The sequence below is a fragment of the Lipotes vexillifer genome, unplaced genomic scaffold, assembly GCF_000442215.2.
Source record: "Lipotes vexillifer unplaced genomic scaffold, Lipotes_vexillifer_v1.1 scaffold844, whole genome shotgun sequence".
Classification (NCBI taxonomy): domain Eukaryota; kingdom Metazoa; phylum Chordata; class Mammalia; order Artiodactyla; family Lipotidae; genus Lipotes; species Lipotes vexillifer.
This window is the reverse complement of record NW_006782254.1, coordinates 326,182-350,899: the sequence shown is the minus strand read 5'-3', so window position 1 is coordinate 350,899 and position 24,718 is coordinate 326,182. Positions and strand designations below refer to the sequence as shown.

General features: G+C 45.5%; 2 protein-coding genes across 2 annotated transcripts in view; one reads left to right on the top strand and one right to left on the bottom strand.

Annotated features, from left to right (window-relative positions):
* Positions 1-1,036, bottom strand: part of LOC103081853 (non-specific lipid-transfer protein) — a gene marked incomplete at its 3' end in the record, with an annotated part of 83,930 nt that extends 82,894 nt beyond the window's left edge. Inside the window, exon 1 of the mRNA XM_007455051.1 lies at positions 968-1,036. Coding sequence (XP_007455113.1) covers positions 968-1,036 — 69 coding nt within the window. The remainder of the gene's footprint in view (positions 1-967) is intronic.
* Positions 1,037-7,063: 6,027 nt separating this feature from the next.
* ECHDC2 (enoyl-CoA hydratase domain containing 2) overlaps positions 7,064-24,718 on the top strand; it is a 29,095-nt gene continuing 11,440 nt past the window's right edge. The window contains exons 1-4 of the mRNA XM_007455049.1: positions 7,064-7,196; positions 21,832-21,899; positions 21,970-22,057; positions 24,499-24,585. Coding sequence (XP_007455111.1) covers positions 7,064-7,196; positions 21,832-21,899; positions 21,970-22,057; positions 24,499-24,585 — 376 coding nt within the window. The remainder of the gene's footprint in view (positions 7,197-21,831; positions 21,900-21,969; positions 22,058-24,498; positions 24,586-24,718) is intronic.

Below are 24,718 nucleotides of genomic sequence, written 5' to 3'. Positions count from 1 at the left end.
CAACTACTGAAGCCCATGCAGCTAGAGCCCGTGCTCCGCAACGAGAAGCCACCGCAGTGAGAAGCCCACGCACAACAACGAAGAGTAGCCACTGCTCGCCACAACTAGAGAAGAGCCCGCGTGCAGCAACGAAGACCGAACGCAGCCAAAAATAAATAATTTTTAAAAATAAAAATGCAAATACGTTAACCAGTGAATACAAACGGTCTTAAGTAGTGGGAAAAACAGAAAGCAAAGCAACAGAGGCATAAAAAAGTTTGGGGTGAAACTAAAAGCAGTTTGGCATCACTAGAGCACAGAGGTGGTGAGGATGTCAAGAAGTGAGACTGTAGGAGTCTCTGGCCTCCTGAGTACCAAGAAGAGTATCACGTGAGGAACAACAAAGGCCGGAGGATCCAGAAAACCTGCCACCTGTGCCGAGACGCTGAGCATCACTAATGATTCTCCTTCTTATCTACGCTGGAACTGTCCCTGAGAAAGGATCCTACAAGGAGTATTCCTGGAAGTGCAGACTGGCGACATTCACGACCTGCTTTCCTTTCGGGTGTGAGGCGGACCTTGCCTCCGTCAGAGGTCCACACATCTTTGGATTCCACCCAGATTCAAAGGAGGTGCGGACTTTGGGTCATCTTGGGGCGTCCTTCACAAACTGCGCCCCAGGGAGAAAAGGAAAAAAAGAGGAAGATATGGCCGCTGGAACAACCCTGCGATATTACGATCCCGCAGACACGCCCTACATCACAACCCACCCGAGTCGCCACTCTGATGCCCCCAGGGCCAAGAAGCCAAGCTGGGCGGTGGGATGCCCCGGGCGCCCTCCGGGTAGGAAGGACAAACCGACGCACGGCCCCAAATCTGATTCTCCCCCGCCCCACCCCCGGTTCCCGGTCACCTCGAGTCTCCCCAGGCCTCACCCAGACAGAGCAGAGCAGGGAGCCCGCCTCCGGGGACCCACGGCTCTGTTTACCTTGGTCATCCCAACGCCCACCACAAACACCCGGTTCCGGAGCGGACACTGTGAGACGTCCACATGCATGGCTCGGACACTTCTGGGCACGGGAGCCGCTGCTAACGTAGGAACGACTGGCCTAACGAGCGCGCAGACCTATTGAAACCTCTGCTGCGCCGGAGCAATTTGAACCGGGGGCGGGGCGGGAGGCGGCCAGGGGGCGGGGCGGGCAGGCGTGGGCGCGCGCGCGCGTGCGCGTGCGCGTACACTGAGGCGCCTGCGACGTGGCCGTATGGTCTTCTGGCGGGGCAGTGCGGGTTAGGGAGCCCTTTGGCGACAAGGCTGGAGTTCACAGGTGGGCTCGAGACCCAGGCCCTCTCAGCCCTTGCAAAAAAGCTCTATAGCCTGGTACCAGCCCCTCAGGTTTAGGTTCTCTATGCTGAGAGGGAGTGTGGCCTGGAGCAAGGCCTGAGGCTGAGGGCAGGGCTTGGCCAGAAACCGGACTCACAAAAGGGTAGCCTCAGGAAGAATTTCGGAGTGTTGGAGTTGTTCTGTATCCTATTGGTCGTAGTAGTTAAAAGAGTCACTGCACGTGTAAAACAAATAGGACTGTACACTGGGGGGAGGGGGGGCGGATTTTATTACATGAATGTCTAAAACGGAAACCAAAGTTCTGTCACTAGCTCTGTGACCTTTTTTAACCTCTCTGAAACTCATTCTCATGTCTTGTTTTGTGAGGATTAAATGAGGTGATAGAAACAAAGCCTTTAGCACTGAATAGAAGGAATATGTATATATGTAGGTATACTGTGGATATATACAGTGGATGCTTTTTATTGGCTGATTTTGAATTTGCAGATTTTCCTGCTCACAAAAATGTATTTGTAACCCCAAGATCAATACTAGAAGAACCCTTGAGGTGGCAGAAAATGTGAGTTGCCCCACGTGCCTGTTCTCAGCTGAGGTTAAACAAGAACCATGCTCTGTTTCAGCTCATGCTGTAAACCAAGGTGCTTCTCATGATCTATTTAGTGCCACCTTATTCGCATTTTTGTGTTTTTTGTTGATGATTTCACTGTTTAAAAGTGGTCCCCCGGGCTTCCCTGGTGGCGCAGTGGTTGAGAGTCCGCCTGCCGATGCAGGGGACACGGGTTCGTGCCCCGGTCCGAGGGGATCCCACATGCCACGGAGCGGCTGGGCCCATGAGCCATGGCCGTTTAACCTGCGCATCCGGAGCCTGTGCTCCGCAACGGGAGAGGCCACAACAGTCAGAGGCCCACATACCGCAAAAAAAAAAAAAAAAAAAGTTGTCCCCAAGCATGATGCCTGAAATGCTATCTAGTATACCTAGATACAAGAAGGGTGTGAGGTGCACTATGAAGAAAATACATGAACTTAGTTCAAATATGTTATAGTGCTATTGGCTCTGAGTTCAATGTTAATATATATATGTGAATAATAAGATGTCTTTAAACAGAAACACACATAAAAGAAGGTTATGTATTGATCAGCTGACAAAAAATGCTGTGGGCAGAAACTTGCAGGAACTTAACCCTGTATTTCCCCTAGGGGCAATTGTTCAGTATTCACTAATTTGTGTTCACAGCAACTTTCAGAACATAAATACCACCAAAAACCGAGAACCGACTCTGCGTGTGTGTGTGTGCAAACCCCAAAAAAAAAAAAAAAAAAGTTGTCCCCAAGCATGATGCCTGAAATGCTATCTAGTATACCTAGATACAAGAAGGGTGTGAGGTGCACTATGAAGAAAATACATGAACTTAGTTCAAATATGTTATAGTGCTATTGGCTCTGAGTTCAATGTTAATATATATATGTGAATAATAAGATGTCTTTAAACAGAAACACACATAAAAGAAGGTTATGTATTGATCAGCTGACAAAAAATGCTGTGGGCAGAAACTTGCAGGAACTTAACCCTGTATTTCCCCTAGGGGCAATTGTTCAGTATTCACTAATTTGTGTTCACAGCAACTTTCAGAACATAAATACCACCAAAAACCGAGAACCGACTCTGCGTGTGTGTGTGTGTGTGTGTGTGTGTGTGTGTGTGTGTGTAAAACTTCTGAGGCCCCTTCCAGTCCTAAGGGTGTGTGATAAGAGCCCCTCCTAGATCTCCATGGCATAAAGCATCAAATGCTGGAAGTTCACTCCCTCAGGAAAACTTCCTGTAATTGTTCCTAGCACTGGTAGAATTTAAGGCCAGATGTTCATTTAGCAGAAACTCCACTTGGCTGCTGAGGAGCCATTGGGCAGGAAGCGGAACAAGGAAGCTACACGGAAAGGCAAGGGAAGAACTTGGGGCAAGCAGAGGTGTTCTGAGAATGATCACACTATCTCTATGGGGACTGAGTAACCTGTCTCTGGGGGAAGGGACATGTTCAAATTGAGGCTGACTGGCCTCAGGGTTATTGCAGGAGACAGCCTTACCCCTGGAAGGGAAACTGAACCAAATGGACCCTCAGTTCACAGGCGATTTTTATTATTGCGAAAGGCCTTATAGAAATTTCATATGTATGTATGCCATGCCACACCCAATAAAAATCACCGTAGGTTCAAAACATCCATATCCAGAGCCCACTCTCTACTGAATCAGAGCCTCTGGGAGTAAAGCCTAGGCATCAATATTTAGAAAGTTGCTCCTAGTTGATTCTAAGGAGCCTCCACTAGGCTAGGTAAAGAACTCCTGGGCTGAGAATGGGTCAACTTAGTAAAATCTTCACGTGATCAGAGAAGGGGCAAAGAATCTCCCCTTCTCCTGCCTATTCCTAGAGTCCAGCATAAGGCTGGCACTGAAGAGGCTTTTACTAAGTGTAGAGTTGTTTCTCGAAACTCTGATTGGCTGATAAAGACAGCACTGTGATTGGTGGATAAGATAACCCAATAGAGCAAGAAGTCACAGAGTCCAGTTTAATTATTATGTAACAAATGCTGCGTGTCCCATGGATATTGGTTTCAAAAAAGGAGCCCATAGAGGTGGAGAGGGAGTAATAATAAACATTGCTGTTAATGCTGAAAAGATTGGGAAAGGACACTTCCCTTTCCAATGTGGAAGACTAGATAATCCAAAAATTCTCCTGCCACAAAACACCTAGAAATACTGCATAAAATACAACAAACTTCTTTTAAATGCATACAAGATGGAAGAGGCAAGTTTTTTCTTTTAATTTTATGTCCATCTGTACTGTTTGAATGTTTTGATCTTGTGTGTACGTTACTTTTATTTTTGTCTTTATCATGTATTTATTTTAATTTTTGTCGTGTTTTGTTTTCATTTTAACTATTTATTTTTGAGTAGATAATACTTAAAACATGAATCAAGATTCAAAAAGTACAAAAGGTCAAACTGTAAAAATTCTCCCTCCTACCCCTATTGCCAGCTTCCAGTTCCTCTCTCCTATCCTAGAAATATTTTATGTAACTACAACCAAGTGTATATGTACCCACCTAAGTAATGCTGTCTCTCTTTATAACACAAATTTTAGCATTCTTTACACACTATTCCACATCTTGATTTTTTTCATACAAAAATAGATTTTGAAGATCATATCAGAGCTTCCTATGTTTTTTCATAACTGCATAGTATTCAATTTACAGATGTACTATAATTTATTTAACCAATCCCCTGTTGTTGGATATCAACACTGTTTCCAGTCTTTTGCTATTATAAGCAATGCTGCAATGAATAACCTTGTACATACGTCATTTCACACCTGTGTGGGTATATCTGTAGGTTAAATTCCTAAAATTGGAATTTCACAGTAAAAAAAAAGAGGTGATTTATACTTCTGAACATATATTGCCAATTGGGCTCCATTAAAGACATTACTATCATCATTTCAGAGTGCTCTGCATATAACCTTTAGTAACTAAAACAATAGTTAAATTCATACTATAGTTTAGAAGAGATTACTGAAGGATTTTTTGCTTAAAACCAGCAGGATTTAAAAGAAAAAAATGTTACTACCTATGGCCATATTATTACTACCACTCTCATCCTACCTCCTTTGCTCCTTTGCTAAGCTTCCTTGGAATCCCAGAAATAATCATAACGTAGAGAGGAGGAGGTGCACCTTGTTATTTTAAAAATCAGGCACCAGATTTCCTCTTAGGAAAAGAACTTCCTTTACTTGGTGTATTAGTTTGTGAGGGTTGCCATAACAAAGTACCACAAATTGGGTAGCTTAAACAGCAGAAATTTATTTATGCACAGTTCTGGGGGGCTAGAAGTCCAGGATGAAGGAATTGACAGGGTTGGTTTTGTCTGAGGCCTTGGCCTCTCCTTGGCTTCTAAATGGCCATTTTCTCACTTTGTCTTCCTGTATACCCATCTGTGTTAAAAAATTTCTTCTTATAAGGACATCAGTCATGTTGGATTAGGGCTAACCCTAATGACCTCATTTTAACTTAATTACCTCTTTAAAGACCCTATTGCCAAATACAGTCACATTGTGAAATACTGAGGGATAGGACTTCAACACATAAATCTGGGGGGGAGACACAATTCAGTCCATAACGGTTAGCATTAACCTCCTTAAGTATGAGATGTGAAGTCCCACAATTGCTCCCCAACCTTCTGTAAAAATCCTTCTCATGCAGCCTCGTGTCTGTGATTCTATAAAGAGTGGCAGAATTGGAGTTGTGTCCAGTAATATGTAGAAAAGGGACAGGGAGGGATGGCCAGGTGATCCATAACCTGAATTAATTCATTGGAAGCAAGAACAGGTCACAAATGACCAGGAGTGACATAAACCCCAATTAATCTTGAGGGTCACAGAGAGGAACTTAAGAGTTTCCCACTGGACCCAGGAAGGAGGTTAGATACCAGTTTTGTTTAAACCTTGATGGACATAGTGCTGACCTCAGCAAGCACCAGTGACTTTAAAAAGAGAGTTTTATTTCTAGATCGCCTAACAGTCCAGCCATTGGTTGGAGGCCAGATTGTTAGTGGCTTTGGGGTCTTCAACAAGTGGAAAGTGAAAGAGGGGAGAGTGTTTGCTGAACACTATTGATCCACCCAGAATGAACTAAACAAGGCCACTGATGATCTCTGCAAAAGCATTTTGGGTGGACAGTGGGGGCAGACGCTTGGGATTCTCATTCACAAATATTTTTGCAGTCCAGTTACTGAGCGTAAAATTGGGATGAATTGAGATGCAAATGGGAGGTGAGGTGGTGAAGTCCATGAATGTAGACACTATGACCGAATGAATAAATGAAATAACATTTTTTAAAGTGAGATAACATTTATTGAGCATATGTGTAAGCAAGATTCACACATCCCATCCAATCATTATAACACCACCACAAGGTAGTGACAAAGATTCTCTCCATCACCAAACTCCAGCCAGTGTCCTCTGAGCCCTCTTTACTAGGCTTCAGCCTCCCCTATAAAGACTTAAAGGAACACTAACATAGTTTGTAACAGCTTAAGGCCACATCCCTAGGATAACTCTAGCCCCATTTAAAGTGCGTCCCTAAGAAAACTCAAGGCTGCTGAAAGAATTTACTGTTTGTTCCAGCCAACACCTGAAGGTAGGGCTCCTGTCTCCCAGTCTCTGTGGGAGCCTAAGCTTGCATAAGCGCCAGTTAGCAAACCTAGAACGGTTTCGTGTGGACAAACCCCCTCCGCTCATTTTGTAAGTTTTACTTCCCCGACTGTACATAGTCCCTGCTCACCCACCTCCCTATTCCTTCATTCTCCCCGTAAAACTCCCAGTCACCTCTGTACAAATACAAGTTGAGTTCAGTGTCACGCTGGACACTTCCCTTTTGCAATAGTATATTAACGATTAAAATCTGTTCTCACTACCTTAGTGTCCGGCTTTCTTTATCTTTGACACTAGTCACTTTTATATCCGCGCTTTACAGATTGACGCTTAGAGAGGTTGGCAGCCTTGTCCAAAGTCACACAGCAGAGCTGGGCTTTCTCCTACCCAAGTCTTCCGGTCTCCAAGAGCCTCAGAGAGCCGCGCCGGCCTCTCGGCCCATAGGCGGCGCGGTTTATGAAGGCCTGGGGCTGAGCGGCAAGCTTTCAGCCGGAGAGGAGGGGGTGGTGGAGGGGCCGAGAGGCACCTTCCCAGACTGGTCCGAATGCTGCGCGCCCTGACCAGCGCCCTGCGCCTTCCGAGCCCCCGGAGGCCCCTTGAGGCCCGTGGCTGCGCCGCCAATCTCGCGGCCGCAAACCGCGAGATCCAAGTGTGCGCTCTGGCGGGTCCAGACCAAGGTAAGTGCTCTGTCCTGGCAGGCCCGGGAGGCGGCTGGGGCGAGCTCTGGCGGGCTGTCCGAGGCCGGCCCGGCGCCTGGCACTACTGCCGGGGCGGGACCCACGACCAACGCGCCCACTGCCCCGGAGCAGGCTGAAACTGATCTCGGAGACAGCAGTGAGCGATCCTGAAGAGACATCTTAGTTCCCTGCCCAGGAATTGGACCTGGGTACCTGGATGAAAACCGGGAATCCTAGCCAGTAGACCACCAGCGAGCGGTTAGAGGCTAGAAGCAAAGTGGCCCTGGCTCTTTCCCCCATTTGAAAGCAAGAATGTTTCAAGGAAGCAAAAACTGTAAAAACATGTACAAAATTTATTATTAGAGACACAGCACAACATGGGAGCGCACACAGAGAAGCAGTTTAAGTCAGAAGCTAGGCAGAAATACACAGAGAGAAAGAGTATGGGCTTCCTCTCTAAGGAGGAGCACAGTAAAGAGGTGATTTAAATTACTTATATAGGACAGTCCTTCCAGGTCTTTGTTTACATTTGGCCAATTATCTTGTTTCTTTTCCACACCTGACCTGCCCTAGGGCCCTCCCCAGCACACGTGCACAACTTTTTGCTAAGATGGATCCCACCAGAGGCCTGTGGGTGCATGTCCACACTTATTATGGGGTGGCACCTCCTCCCTTTTTGACCCCCACGGAGCCTTCCTGCCCATGTGTAGACAGGGAAGTTTTCCTTGACCTCAGGAGTGGTCATCTTATCTCTTTCTTCCAGCAGAACTCAGCTTCTGCCACTACCTTTGTCCTTGGATTGTCTGGGTGAGAACAAAGCTTCAGTTTTACTCCACTTGACAAACGCCAGCTGTTTGGCCCAGGGGCCCATCTATATCCTACCTCAAATCCCCCCTGAGAGACGTGAACCCCAAAGAAATCTTTATTGGGAGGATGAAGGGCAATGGTCTGTCTTCTGTAGCTTCTGCAGGCTGGAAAGGGGCTTGTAGACCCTACCTAGCTGGGGTCACGGAGCTCTCGCCCTACCTCACTAAGGGGTCCCAGGGAGACTTCTGTTGTTATTCCGGCAAGATCTGTTCCAAGGAGTGGCTGGAATCTCTGCGTCACAGTCATCTTGATGTGAAACTATTGTAATCTGGAAGAGACAAACTTAACAAGTAGATTAAAAAGGCAGGAGCAGGCTTCCCTGGTGGCGCGGTGGTTGAGAGTCCGCCAGCCGATACAGGGGACACGGGTTCGTACCCCGGTCCGGGAAGATCCCACATGCCGTGGAGCGGCTGAGCCTGTGAGCCATGGCCACTGAGCCTGTGCTCCGCAACGGGAGAGGCCACAACAGTGAGAGGCCCACATACCGCAAAAAAAAAAAAAAAAAAAAGGCAGGAGCAGGCTTCCCTGGTGCCGCGGTGGTTGAGAGTCCGCCAGCCGATACAGGGGACACGGGTTCGTACCCCGGTCCGGGGAGATCCCACATGCCGTGGAGCGGCTGAGCCTGTGAGCCATGGCCACTGAGCCTGTGCTCCGCAACGGGAGAGGCCACAACAGTGAGAGGCCCACATACCGCAAAAAAAAAAAAAAAGGCAGGAGCAGGCTTCCCTGGTGCCGCGGTGGTTGAGAGTCCGCCAGCCGATACAGGGGACACGGGTTCGTACCCCGGTCCGGGGAGATCCCACATGCCGTGGAGCGGCTGAGCCTGTGAGCCATGGCCACTGAGCCTGTGCTCCGCAACGGGAGAGGCCACAACAGTGAGAGGCCCACATACCGCAAAAAAAAAAAAAAAGGCAGGAGCAGGCTTCCCTGGTGCCGCGGTGGTTGAGAGTCCGCCAGCCGATACAGGGGACACGGGTTCGTACCCCGGTCCGGGGAGATCCCACATGCCGTGGAGCGGCTGAGCCTGTGAGCCATGGCCACTGAGCCTGTGCTCCGCAACGGGAGAGGCCACAACAGTGAGAGGCCCACATACCGCAAAAAAAAAAAAAAAGGCAGGAGCCACAGTAAAAGAATTATTGTAACCAGAGGCCCAAGTAGGAGTAAGAATCAGAATACATTTGGTAGCATTCCTTTAACTGTGGTCCAGATATAGTCAGCACTTAGGTTACCCTGTCCAAAGGAATGAAGCTTTAGCATGGTCATATATCTTTTGATGTTCTCTTTGATTAGCCCAGTGTGATTGATGAAGGTGTAACAGACTCAGAAGTAGTTGGAAGAGTGACAACCTGAACATTAATAGACAAAATAGGTGTCATTTTGTTTTCCGGAGAATAAGCCTGAATCCCAGTCTGGACCTGGCACTTCGAGGAGACTTGTAGCCAGTAGGTTTTAACTTTTGATGCGGTATTAACATATAAACCAAAGCAGTTGTCACCATTAATAATTTTAGTGTTTCTCTAGGTATGAGAAGATGCAAGAATTTGGGCTTATAAAAATCCTTACCTGAAAATATCTAATTATCTGAAGGCCTGTTCTGCCAGTTTTTCCTGGAGCACAGAATGCCTGATTCCTGATCTCCACCCTGAACTCCTTTCAGGGGGTGTTGAAGGTCAACAGCTGCAGCAGCTCCTGATTTAATCTTTGTTGAGGCAGATGGCAAGTGCCAGTTTCCAGTCGGCAGGGCCCCTTCATGGCCACAAATTTGACCATGGTTTGGGGGGCATTTCATGTCCATTTTGTCCCACAGTGCTAGGAATGTTTATTTCCTCCGCTGATAGGCCACACAATGCGTTGTTACTGGACTAGGCCTCGTTAGTAGTAGCCAAAGTCTCTGGACCACCTGAGACTAGTCTAGTCTCTTATGGTCCAGGAAAATATTCTGTCTTGTTGCTTTTTCCCATACCTAGAGTTACACCATTACAATCATTGATCTTATATGGGACTATCATTTTATCAGAGGCTTAGTCACATATTTGGTAATGTAAGAAATAACAGTTTTGATAAGGCTGCTCAGAACCCAACGGTCTCCAATTTCTGGAGGGACCAGGAAGAAAGAAAAGAAAAATGTTTTAATTTTACCTACAGGTGTAAATTACCAAATTGTTGTAAACCATAAGTAGCCTGAAAAGAAGAGATTCTTTATATCTGAAAAACAAAGATTAAAAGCTAGCAATATGTCAGACAAAAAGTAATAAAAGAATTATAATCATATTTAGCAGTTCATTTAATCCCATGTAATTAATTTTTGTTCTGAGTCCAGTTTTTTTGTTAATTTTGTTAACCTTGCCTGCTGATTGAGAATGCTAGTGACAGTGATAGTTTTTTGTTTTTTGTTTTTTTTTTCTTTTTTTGCGGTACACGGGCCTCTCACTGTTGTGGCCTCTCCCGTTGCGGAGCACAGGCTCCAGACGCACAGGCTTAGCGGCCATGGCTCACGGGCCTAGCCGCTCCGCGGCATGTGGGATCTTCCCGGACCGGGACACGAACCTGTGTCCCCTGCATCAGCAGGCGGACTCTCAACCACTGCGCCACCAGGGAAGCCCCAACAGTGATAGTTTTAAGAAGTTTGTGAAGTTTTGTTAAGGCTTGTATGATTTATCCAGTGAAGTGGGTGTCTTGACCACTGGAGATTGTAGAAAGTGTACCGCAAGTGGAAAACACTTTTTTTTTTTTTGGCCACATTGGGTCTTTGTTGCTGCACGTGGGCTTTCTCTAGTTGTGGTGAGCGGGGCCTACTCTTCATTGCAGTGCGTGGGCTTCTCATTGCAGTGGCTTCTCTTGTTGCGGAGCACAGGGTCTAGGCGTGCAGGCTTCAGCAGTTGCAGCACGCAAACTCAGTAGTTGCGTCATGAGGGCTCTAGGGCGTGTAGACTTCAGTAGTTGTGGCGCACAGGCTTAGTTGATCCACGGCATGTGGGATCTTCCCAGACCAGGGATCAAACCCGTATCCCCTGCATTGACAGGTGGATTCTTAACCACTGTGCCACCAGGGAAGTCCCAGAAAACACATTTTTAATCTTTTATTTTTTTCGTTGTGAGGGCATTAACCCTCCAGCCAAGGAAGGCTTTAACCCATCAAATTAAAAAATGAGGTTTGTCAGGGAGCCGGGAAGAGCCAAGCAGCCGTCTTGGATTTCCCATAGCCCTGTTTAATTTACAGTCATTGTTTATCCATTTTATTTATTTATTTTTTAATAAATTTATTTTATTTTTGGCTGCATTGGGTCTTCGTTGCTAGGTGCAGGCTTCCTCTAGTTGCAGCGAGCAGGGGCTACTCTTCGTTGCCAAGCACGGTCTTCTCATTGCGGTGGCTTCTCTTTGTTGTGGAGCAGGGGCTCTAGGCACGTGGGCTCAGTAGTTGTGGCTTGCAGGCTCTAGAGCACAGGCTCAGTAGTTGTGGCGCACAGGCTTAGTTGCTCTGCGGCATGTGGGATCTTCCCGGACCAGGGCTCAAACCCGTGTCCCCCACATTGGCAGGCGGATTCTTAACCACTGCACCACCAAGGAAGCCCCTGTTTATCCATTTTAAATTATCTGACTTAGGAGTAGACCACTGCCATACTACAAGAACATCAGGATGGCAAAAGTCTGACAATGAGGGGTTAATCTTTGTAGAAGCAGAATGAACTTTATCTACATGTGCCATAATCTTCACAGATCATTGTGAAATAATATTTATTTACTTTAACAAAGTAACAAAAGATTTTAAAAACAAATATAAATCACTTAAATGCAAAGAAATTCACACAGTCTATTATCAAAAGCAGCATTCCAAGAAAACTTTGTTCTCTTTTTATTTATTTATTTATTTATTTATATTTATTTTTAGCTGTGTTGGGTTTTCGTTGCTGCGAGCAGGGGCTACTCTTCATTGCAGTGCACAGGCTTCTCATTGTGGTGGCTTCTCTTGTTACGGAGCACGGGCTCTAGGTGCACGGGCTGCAGTAGTTGCAGCATGCAGGCTCAGTAGTTGTGGTTCACTGGCTCTAGAGCACGGGCTCAGTAGTTGTGGCACACAGGCTTAGTTGCTCCGCAGCATGTAGGATCTTCCTGGACCAGGGCTTGAACTCATGTCCCCTGAATTGGCAGGCAGATTCTTAACCACTGCGCCACCAGGGAAGCCCAAAACTTTGTTCTCTTAACAGAAAGAGAGAACCAAATTTCAGTCTGGTACCAGCTTACTGTTAATCACAAAATTTATTTACCTAATTAAATTTAATCTAGTCTTAATCAATCTTAACAATGTACAAAATTCTATTCTCAAAGTTCCTTTTTCGCAAACCTTTTATCACCTTTTGGATCCATATTAACTTGTCCCATTTTTTCCCATCCATAAACAATCAGCTCTAGGACAAAATTATTTTCCTCTTTTTTTTTTTTAACAGCAACAAAAAAACAATATCTCCAGTCTTTATATATTTACTTGCTGACAACAAATATCCTACTTGCTTTACACACTAAAATGCTTCCCTTGTCACTTTAGTAGCTTTGATTACATATTATAATTTTTAACCCTTAAAAAAATCTTAACTTCTAGTGAAAAGCAAGAAGAAAGCAATTGTGAACTGCTTGTCATATTGGCATTCTCTGATTAGCAAACTTAAGAGCATATTGATTGAGCATTGTTGGGTTTTGTTTGTTCGGTTGGTTGGTTTTATTTTGTTTTGTTTCTGTTTGGGGGTAGTTTTATTTGCGGGGGTGGTGCTGGGGGGCGGTGGTTGAACTTTGCATTCAGTGGTGTTATTCACACTCCGCAGTCTGCTGCCTGTTACCATCAGGGCAAGGTCCTTCTCTTGTCTTTACTTTCTCCCCAGTCCAACCCCTCTAACCTTCCCTGCATTTTATGTAGCATTGTTTGTGTCCGAGTTTTAATTTACACAGAAGGCACTATTCTAGACATCTCATGTTTCTTCCTTTTTCCCACTTGATACTAAGTTTTGAAGAGCTGCTTTGCCATATAAATCTGTTTCTTGCTCCCTGCTGTTGTATAATACTCCCTAGTGTGCATCCCCCACTTCTGATGGACACATAGGGGCTTCCAGTGTCCGATTACATCACTTGGTGAGAATTCTCTGGCCATGTGGGATTGCTGGTGTTAGACAATACCCCTTACTCTCATGCTTAGTTCACTGCCAAACTGGCAATGGCGCTTGCCTTGAAATAATTATAGTTATTCTCCCAACTTTACAGATTAAGAACCTGAGGAACAGAGAGGTTAAGCAATTTGAACCAGCTCTGATTTCAAAACCTGTGTTCTCAACTATTAGGTCATAACTACCTCTTCTGGTAATTCAGTGACTCAAAACACAGACTTGTACATTAGTTAAAAAATTACCACGGGTCATAGACCTTAGGGCTCACTTGTAAAAAAGGGGAATTTTTTAATCCAGAAATAACAAGCATCAGGATATTAAGCCTCTGCCCCTGCCAGAGGGCATATGGAAGGAATGAGATAAGGAAATCAAGGAGAAGCAGTGGAGGAGGCATGAGGAGGGGACCCACACACAGGAGAACCACCCCACCACCCTGTTAGAAGCCACCCGTTCTGCCTTCCACTTGGCATGATGTCACCAGAGCATAGTCACGTTGTGCCTGTTGTCCTTGAAAATGGGATTGTTAACCCACCCTTGGTTAACTCTTGTTAACCACTCTTCACTCTTCCTTATGGCTCTACTCCAGCTCCTTAGCTGGATGTTCAAGTTTCTCCACCACAACCTGACACTGTCACCTTATCTCTTCTACCCATGTGTTTGTTCATTTCAAGCTGTCCCACCTCAGTGTTTTGTTCTAACTATGCCCCTGACTTGGGTCCTCTTCTTTCCTCTCTACCTTTGTAAATCTTCTGGAATTACACCCCCCACCACCACCATTTTCCTTTTACATCCCTTGTGTCTGGACTTGTCTCCCTCATCAGTTGTTAGCTCTTTGAGAGTGAGGATTGCTAGCTGGGTCCAACTATTAACTTTGGCAAATTCTCTTCTTTTCTGGGCCTCAGTTTCCCCTTCTATATAGTAAGGGATTGTTAAACCAATTGGTCTCTATACTATCTTCCAGTAGTTTCTATTGACTCCCACCCACATCACCTGGTGATTCAGACCATCCCATCAGATGTGACTCTAGGTCATCTGCTAAGGAAATCAAATCATCAGCCAGTGGTATGGGGGGTCTGGTAAGAGTAGAGAGGGTGCAGTGCACCTACTGGGGACCAGCAAGGGCAAGGTTCCCAGAATAAGGGCTCAACTAAGAAGTCAGGACCATGGCTGAGTCCTCTCTATTTCTCTGGGGCCTGGCATGTGGTAGTACAACTTGCACATTGTCAGGTGAATGAATTAAAGCCAAAGACACCCTGTCTGGCTCCTCAGGGCTCCCAGCTTAGATTTCTCACCTCATATGGGGCCCTAGACTTTCCCCAGCTTCTGTGCATTTTCCCCACTCACAATACCCACAAACTATGTTTAAGTGCTTGTGGGCATTATCTCTTTTAATCTTCATTACAACCTTTTTAGCATTTCTATTTACAGATGGGGGAAAGTGAAGGTCAGAAGGGTAAAGTAACTTGCCCAAGGCCATGAAGTTGGTATGTGGCTGAGCTGTGACTTGAGCCAAGCACCACATTTACATTCTGAAAGAGGGAAATAGAGATGAAATGTGGGAGAGAGTCAGCCAGAGAAAAAGGAAAGACAGAACAGGAAAGCAAAGAGAAGAGAGGAAAGTTTCTGTCAATCCCAAGATGTCATGACTGTATTAGTTTTCTATTGCCATGTAACAAATTACCACAAACTCTATGCTTAAAATAACACACATTTATTTTCTCAGTTTCCGTAGGTCAGGAGTCCAGGCACAATTTAGCTGGGTTCTCTGCTTCAGGGTTTTAGCAGGCTGCAATCCAGGAGCTGGTGGGGGCTGTGGTCTCATCATAGGCTCAACTGGGGAGAGGTCTGCTTCCAAGTTCCTCAGCTGTTGGCAGAATTCATCTCCTGTGGTTGTAGTACTGAAGTCCTGTTTTCTCGCTCTTAGCCAGGGGGCCACTCTCAGCTCCTAGAGGCTGACCACAGTACCTTGCCACACAACCCTCTCCATAGGTCCACTAGTTTCTCTAGTGTATGCTAGTAATATAGAGTCTTATATATATCATAACCTAATCACAGGAGTAACATCTCATTACCTTTGCCATATAATTAGACCTAATCTTACAAGTGATATTTTATGACCTTACCTGTATTTTCTTGGTTAGAAGCAATTCACAGGTCCTATCCACATTCAAGGGAAGGGAATTATGCAGGACATGAACATGGGGGCCACTCTAAGGTCTGTCGGCCACAATGACCTTGGACCTAGACTGTTCTCCTCAACCCTTCTGATGTGGTTTCTCTGTATCCACCAGTTTCCCTCCCCCAAAGTTGCAGCATTTTCTCATCTGGAGAGGATCTTTGGGACATCTGAGTTCCTCAGTGGGACCTCCAGGCCTGCTGGGCTCAAAGAACTCTATGAAGGTTTCTGGGGAGGCTAAAGAAGCCCACCTAGGCTGCATGTTACAGTTCTCTGTCCTGGACCACAGTTCTCTAACTGTGGCTGGAAACCCTGTCCCTTGAGAGCCCTGAAACTTTCACTGGCCCTTCTCCGTGTCTCAGATCAGCTTACACTAAGAATGCCATCTTAATAAATCCTGTTTGTTCTTCAAAGCTAAACACACTGAGAGAAAATAATAAGGGGGCTTTGAAGCCCAAAGGATTGGTAAACACTCCTCTAGTCCATCCTGACATTTTACAGGATGGGAAACGGCCAAGAAGGCATAAGAGTATTTGAGCCCCTGCCCAGAGCTGTTCTCTCTTCCCCACACCTGACCCAGATTTGGCAGGTGAGTTGAGGCCAGAGTGAGATGCAAGAGCCAGGTTGTAGGGGGTCTTTGGGGTGCTATTAAGGATTTAGACTTAATTTTGATGAAAAGGGAAGGGAAGAATATGGTCAGATTTGGGTAAGAAAGATGACTCTGACCCAGATGAGGGAACAAAAGTGGAGGGGAAAGGGGAAGCAAGACTGAGGGCAGAGGGCCAATTGAGGGATCCACATAATAGAAGAAAGAGCCCACCAGGTTAGTGGCTGCAGGGAGGGATGTGAGCTGATAGGTATGAGATCTAAGAGGTTGAATTGGCCGCTTGGGAGACTAAGTAAACTTCAAGGGTGAGGAAGACGGAGGCAACATGACAGAACTCTGAGTTGATATGTCATTCGCTCACCAAAGGAGCAGGAGAAAGAGTGATCATTTCTTGACATGTTGGTCTAGATGTCAAGTGGGCAGCTGGATATTCAGGCTCCGAGCTCAGAGGAGAGCTGCCCGGGTGTGCAGGGCAGTCCTGGGTGTACAGGAGGTAGGCACACGGGAGGCGTGAAGGAGAGGGGCAGATGAGCAAGTGCAGCCCTCCTGACTCTTCTGCCTTGCCTCACGCTGCTCTCCCTTTGCTCTGAACTCCTCCAGTTCTGGAAGACATTAAAAGGTGGCACAATGCCCCCCCCCCAAAAAAAATATGCCACATTGGTATAGGGATGTTTTGTTTTGTTTTGTTTTTTGAGCTAAAGGCACTGGAAAAAAAACAGCAGATGCAAGAAGGGCATTCTAATCTCCCCTTTGCTTACTGAAAACAGGAGATAAAAACTCCCATGTGAAAGATGACCTCCCCGAACCTGGAGAAAAGAAACATTCTTCAACAGGGAGTTGAAGCCAAGAGAATTCTGTACAAACAGACAACTGTGTACAAACAGGCCTTATCTTCCTTTAGCCTCCCACATAGTTAACTCTTCCACAACTGACATTCTTTCTTCAGCCTACTATAAAAGCATGTAGGTTCTACCATTTCTGGGGGTTTTCATTTCCTTTTGAGGGCTCTCATGTTACGTAAAACTTATACAAATTTGTGTGCTTTTCTCCTCTTAATCTGTTTTATGCTGGTTTAATTCTCAGGCCCAGCCAAAAAACATTAAAAGGCCCAGCTCTACAAACCCTATCGTACCCTGCTCTGCTATACTCAGGGCCCTTATCTGTACCACTCCCTCTGTCTGAAATGGGCTTTTCCCCACCAACACACACACACACACACACACACACACACTTTTGCCTGGCTGACTCCTATTCGTCCCTCAGCTCTCAGCTGAAAGGTCACTTCTTCCTCTGAGAAGTCACTGCTCACCTTCTACACTAGGGGCCCCCTCTGCCCACTCTATACCACTCACCTCCTTGTCCTTTTCCCCCCCCCATGTTCTCATCACAAATAATAATTACTGGTTGAATGTCTGTCTCCTCTGTAGACTGTAAGATCTAAGAGGAGAGGGACTGGGTCTGCTCTGGCCTCTGACATCAGTGTCTGGTACAGAGGCCAACATGTGTTAAATTCGTAATTGTACAAATGACCGAATAAAGAGATCTTGGATTGATCTTTCAGGAACTTCAACATTAAAAAATTGAGTATTCTCGGGCTTCCCTGGTGGTGCAGTGGTTGAGAGTCCACCTGCCGATGCAGGGGACATGGGTTCGTGCCCCGGTCCGGGAAGATCCCATATGCCACCGAGCGGCTGGGCCCGTGAGCCATGGCCGCTGAGCCTGCGCGTCTGGAGCCTGTGCTCCGCAACGGGAGAGGCCACAACAGTGAGAGGCCCGCGTACTGCAAGGGAAAAAGGAAAGAAAACTGATTGTTTCACAAATGCATAATCTACTTCTAAAGAATACACCAAAAACCTGCTAGAACTCATAAGGGAATTTATAAGGTTGCAAAATATAAGATCAACAACAAAAATCAATTCCATTTCTACATATATACAACAAACAGTTGGGAAGTGAAATACACTGAAAACTGAAAAACTCTGTTGAGAAAAATTAAAGAAAATCCAAGTAAATGAAGAGATATGCTATTTCATAGATGGGAAGACTGAATAAATTTGGCCCTCTGTATCCACAGGTTCTACATCTGTGGATTCAACAAACTGCAGATCAAAAATATTTGAAAAATTAAAATTCCAGAAAGTTCCAAAAAGCAAAGTTTGAATTTGCTGGGCACTGGCAACTATTTACATAACATTTATATTGATTAGATGATATAAATAATCTAGAGATGATGTGGTATATATACCACAATGGAACACTACTCAGCCATTAAAAAAGAATGAAATTGTGCCACTTGCAGCAACATGGATGCACCTAGAGATTATCATACTATGTGAAGTAAGTCAGAAAGAGAGAGACAAATACCATATGATATCACTTATATTTGGAATCTGAAATCTGACATAAATGAACTTATCTACGACACAGAAACAGATTCACAGACACAGAGAACAGACTTGTGGTTGCCAGGGGGAGGGGGAGGGGAGGGATGGATTGGGAGTTTGGGGTTAGCAGATGCAAACTATTATATATAGAATGGATAAACAACAAGGTCCTACTGTATAGCGCAAGGAACTATATTTGATATCCTGTGATAAACCATAATGGAAAACAATATGAAAGAGAAGTTATACATATGTATACCTGAACCACTTTGCTGTACAGTAGAAATTAACACATTGTAAATCAAGTATACTTCAATAATTTTTTTTAAAAAATTGAGTAGTCTCTTACCTGTAGTATTTTTCCCATCATACCTCACTCTTCAAATGAAAATTTTTACCTCTTCTCACCTTGCTCAAATGTGTCCATCTATGAGCTGCCATCTGTAATCCTATAGTACCTCATGTACGTACTTTACTCATGACCTCATGTTATCATTTACTTGTATTAGGCTGTAAGCACCTTGAAGACGGGGGCTGTTACATAACTTATAACTCCCACAATTTATTATGTATCATAGTTGTTCAATAGATATGTAAGGGGTTTTTTCATAGCCAATACTTGGTTTTTATTTTCAGTCTTCTTAGTTTTAGTCGTTGTACTGGGTGCTATGCTTTTCTTAAACTCTTATTTATTTGATACTAATAAAGTTAAACATCTTTTCATGTGCTTATTGGCCATTTGTATGTCTTCTTTCTTTCATGGAGTTACCTTTTTGTAAGAGTTGGGGCTTTTTTTGTGTGTGTGTGGTACGCGGGCCTCTCACTGTTGTGGCCTCTCCCATTGCGGAGCACAGGCTCCGGACGCGCAGGCTCAGCGGCCATGGCTCATAGGCCCAGCCGCTCCGCGGCATGTGGGATCTTCCCGGACCCGGGCACGAACCCGTGTCCCCTGCATCGGCAGTCGGACTCTCAACCACTGCGCCACCAGGGAAGCCCGAGTTGGGGCTTTTTAATTGAAATATAATTGACATATTAGTTTCAGATGTACAACAAAATTCGATATTTGTATACATTGTGAAATAATCACCACAGTAAGTCTAGTTAAGATCCATCACCACACATAGTTACATTTTTTTGTATGTGATAGAAACTGTTCTTTTTTAAGTAATTTTACTTTATTTATTTTATTTTTGGCTGCATTGCGTCTTCGTTGCTGCGCACGGGCTTTCTATTTGCGGTGAGCGAGGGCTACTCGTCATTGCGGTGCCTGGGCTTCTCATTGCGGTGGCTTCTCTTGTTGTGGAGCACTGGCTCTAGGCACACGGGCTTCAGTAGTTGCGGTACACAGGCTCAGTAGTTGTGGCTCACGGGCTCTAGAGTGCAGGCTCAGTAGTTGTGGTGCACAGACTTAGTTGCTCCACAGCATGTGGGATCTTCCCAGATCAGGGCTCGAACCCGTGTCCCCTGCATTGGCAGGTGGATTCTTAACCACTGTGCCACAAGGGAAGCCCTGTGATGGGAACTTTTAAGATGTACTCTCTTAGCAACTTTCAAATATACAATATTGTTAACTAAAGTCACGTGCTGTACATTACATTCCCAGGACTTACTTATTATAGATATATGTTGAATAAATGAATTAAAAAATTTTAAATTGGGTAGAAGAAAACCTAGAAAAGTGCAGAGGCATCATCTGAGAGGTAGGAGGAAGACCAGGAGAACGTGGGGCCACGAGGCAGATATATGTTACTACACATCTGTCAAAACCCACTGGATGTACAACACTAAGAGTGAACCCAAATGTAAACTATGGATGTTGGGTGATAATGATGTTTCCATGTAGGTTAATCTTTTGTAACAAATATCCCACTCTGGTGGGGATGTTAATAGTGGGAGAGACCATGCATGTGCAATGGGCAGGGGATTTATGGGAAATCTCCACATTTTCCACTTCATTTTCCTGTGAACCTAAACTGCTCTGAAAAAAACTAAATCTATTTAAAAAAAAAAAAAAAGCCAAAGCAGAAAATGTTCAAGGAAGAGCATGTGTATTGTCAGCAGAGTTAACTGTTGCGGAGCCTGGGACCAGGATGGAAACATGTCCCTTGGTTAGTGATGTGGTTACACTGGTCACTTTGGTGAGAATGGTTTCTGCTGAGTGACGGGGTGGGAGCTAGATTGGAGAAGGCTTAAGTGAATGGAAGGCAAGAAAGTGATTGAGTACAGAAAACCCTTTCAAGAAGCTTGACTGTTGCAGGTGAAAGAATATCACACGGGTAGGGCAAGCGTTATTCTCTTGCCAAAGGGGACGGAATGTGAGTGCGCTCAAGCCTCTGGATTAGTTGCTAAATTCCTGTGACAGAGGAACCTGGTCACTTGGCCCATGAGTGTCCAATCAGTGAATTCCACGCTGCAGGACACCTTACAGGTCAAATGCCCCAGGTTCTTTAATAAATAACTTCTGGTTTTTTCCTTATTGTTATTATTTTTTTTTATTTCTATTTTTGGCTGCATCGGGTCTTAGCTGTGGCACCCGGGATCTTCATTGCAGCGCGGGCTCTTCTTTGTGGTGCATGGACTTCTCTCTAGTTGTGGCATGAGGGTTTTCTCTCAAGTTGTGGCGCGAAGGCTCCAGGGCGTGTGGGCTCTGTAGTTTGGGGCACGCAGGCTCTCTGGTTGAGGCTCACAAGCTCAGTAGTTGTGGCATGCTGGCTTAGTTGCCCCGTGGCATGTGGGATCTTAGTTCCCCGACCAGGGATTGAACCCGTGTCACCTGACTTGGAAGGCGGATTCTTTACCACTGGACCACCAGGGAAGTCCCAACAAACAACTTTTGAGGGAAAGACAGGACTAAAGGCAGAACCTGGGGATTTTAACAAGCTTTTAAAAGACACATCACTATTTTTGAAAATTAGCAAGTCTAAACTCTGAAGTCTAGAGATGCACATTTGTGTGATAAAACTAAAGAAATGCATGGAAGTGATCACCATAAAAGTCAAGAGTTGTTACTTTTGGGGGGAGGAGGGAACAATGAGCGAGTCAGAGCACACGAGGAGGTTTCTGGGTGGTGATGTTATTATAACTCGTTCAGCTCAAGAGGAGGAAGTCCGGCTATGGAGAAGAGAATAATGGAGAGATACGTGAAACTGAAGAAGGGGTGTGTGGTGGGTGTGTGTCTCACAACGGCAACAGGCAGGAACCACTGTGGCAGTCATTCTTGTCCCTCTCCCCATGTTGCTCCAAGGTTCACAAGCCCTTCTACTTCTGTGAGGCAGAAAGGGCAAGAGTTATTCTCCCCATTTTATGGTTGGGAAAACTGAGGCCTGGGTGTGTGAGACTTGCCCCAAGTTACACTGCTCATCGAGGGTAGAGGCTGCCCAGATCCCAGGCCCCAGCCCAGGAGTGAGCAGGGCAGCTGGCTCACCCAAGGCTGCCCTGTCCCCTGCAGGAATCACTGAGATTTTGATGAACAGACCAAGCGCCCGCAATGCCCTGGGGAACGTCTTTGTTACTGAGGTGAGAAAGGGTGGGCACGAGGGTGGGCTGGGGCTGGGTTGGGAGGTATCTGATGGAGTCTCCTCTGCAGCTGCTGGAAGCTCTGGCCCAGCTGCGGGAGGACCGGCAAGTGCGTGTCCTGATCTTCAGAAGTGGAGTGAAGGGTATATTCTGTGCAGGTGGGTTTCCTTTCCAGCCCCTACGCCGCGGCTCAGCAGGGCTCCCCCTGGCCTGCAGGGCATTTGTGGGGGGTGGGGTCCTTAGGTCAGCTCCAGCACAGGACTCATTATTCCCATTTTAGAGATGTGAACTCAGCAGTAAAATTCCTTGCCTAGGGTTACACAGATAGTAAGAATTCACTTTGAACTTGGCCTCTCTGACCCCCAAATCCTTGTTCTTCCTGCTGCACCACGTACTGTTCTGACCCTTCACTGAGGAAATGAGGAAGCTGAGTCCAAAGACATTCACGAGGTCTGTGGCCAAGATGGGACTCTGTGCCCCTTTGCCCACCTACAAGATCTCAGTCCGTCAAAAAAACTCAATGTCTCTGCACCATCTGGTCCTCGCCACGCACTTCATTTCAAAGATGAGAAATGCCACATCCCAGGCCCACAACAAGCAAATGAATGAGAGCTGAGCTGAGCTAAGAACTGGCACTGGGGAGGCCGGAAGAGGCTGCGGAAGGCTAGGGTGGGAGGAGCGTGATGCTTAGGAGTTTTCAAGGAGATTTGGCTCAGTCCCTAGGTCTCAGCTGTCCAGATCACGGCGACCAGCTCGGGGTCTGCCATGGCAGGATAAGTATGTGGACCAGTCTGTCTGACCCCGCTGCCCTGGCTGAGGCCCTCCTCCTCCCCTGGCCTCTTCCTCTGGCTCCACCTCTGTCTGACCTCTTCTATCATGGTCACTTCATGCCCCCATTAGCCCCACTCCTCACTATCCCAGCTAAGGACAGAGAAGTAGGGGAGCTGCAGGAGGTCTGAGTCTGCCCCTGACTTTCTCTGGAATCCTGGGCTAGTCCCTGTCCCTCTCTGGGCCTCAGTTTCCCCATCTCTCACTGAGGGGCTGGAACTAATCAAAGACTTCCAAGGGCTCTCCCTACTGACTTTCGGATAATCTAAGACTTGCGAAGACTATATTCACCCCTTACTCCCGCCTCAGGCCCCTGCCATCTGGCCTTTGATGACGCCTCCATTGTCACTACTCTCACCAAGGTCCCTGCCCACCTCCATGCCACTGGGCCCTGCACTCACTTCTCAGTTCTCATCTTACTTGACCTCTCAGCATCCTTGGACCCCAACAACCCCTTCTGTTAAAAAAAATAATTATACAGTGATGTATGTCAATTATTTCTCAATAAAACTGGAAAAAATAACAAATTTTTATTTTATTACTATTTAACATAGTTTTTGAATTGTCAAATATATATATATTACACAAAAATTTACATTTTAATCATTTTTAAGTGTAAAATTCAGTGGCATTAAGTACATTCACAAGGTTATTCAACAATTACCACTGTCCATTTCCAGAAAATTTTCATCATCCCAAATAAACTCTATACCCATTAAGCAATTCCTCCCCATGCGCCCAACCCCCGGTTACCTCTGTTCTACTTTCTATCTTTACGAATTTGCCTATTCTAGGTACCTCATACAAGTGGAATCATATATTTGTCCTTTCATGTCTGGCTTATTTCACTTAGCATAATGTCCTTCATGTTCAACCATGTTGTAGCATATTGCAGAATTTCTATCCTTTTAAAAAATGAATATTCCATTTTATATATATATATAAATTATATATATATATATTTATTTTCCACATTTATTTTATCCATCTGTTGATAGACCTCGGTTTGTTTATACCTTTAGGCTATTGTGATTAATACTGCTATGAACATTGGTGTGCAAGTTATCTGTGTGAGTCCTTGCCTTCAGTTCTTTGGGGTATACACTTAGGAATAGAATTGCTGGACCATACAGTAATCCTATGTTTAACTTTTTGAGGAGCCACCAAAATATTTTTCACAACAGCTGCATCATTTTACATTCCCACTAGCAATGCATCAGAGTTCTCCACATCCATGCCAACACTTTTTTGTTTTTGTTGTTGTTTATAATCGCCATCCTAATGGGTGTAAAGGGGTATCTCATTGTGGTTTTTATTTGCATTTCCCTAATGACTAATGATGTTAAGCATCTTTTCCTGTGCTTACTGACTTATCGTCTTTGGAGAAATATCAATTCAAGTCCTTTGTCCTTTGTGGGGTTTGTTTTTGGTTTTGTTTTTAGTTGTAGGAAGTCTTTATATATCCTAGATATCAATTCCTCACTAGTTATATGATTTGCCAATATTTTCTTCCATTCATGGGTTGTCTTTGCTCTCTTGATAGTGTCCTTTGATGCACAAAAGTTTTTAATTTTGATGAAATCCCGTCTATCTTTTTGTTGTTGTTGCATCTCTCCTTTTTTTGACCACCACCGCCCCCCGCCCCTGGCTTCCCTAACCATGTTTTCCCGGTGTTTCTCTTTCCTCTCTGGCTGCTTCTCTTCAGATTTCCTTTGCTGGATCCTTTGACAGTCTGAGAGGCAGTAACGGGCTGTCACCCTTGCATCTGCAGGTGCAGACCTGAAGGAGAGGGAGCAGATGAGTGAGACGGAGGTGGGGGTCTTTGTCCAGCGGCTCCGAGGCCTGATGAATGAGATTGGTGAGGGTCCAGGAGTGCGGAGGAGGAGGGCATTCCGGGGGCCCTGCTGGTCCCAGCCTCACCCCACCCACCACTCTACTCTAAAGACAGAACAGTTTCTGTTGTGAGCTCTGTGGAGAGACATGATTCTGGG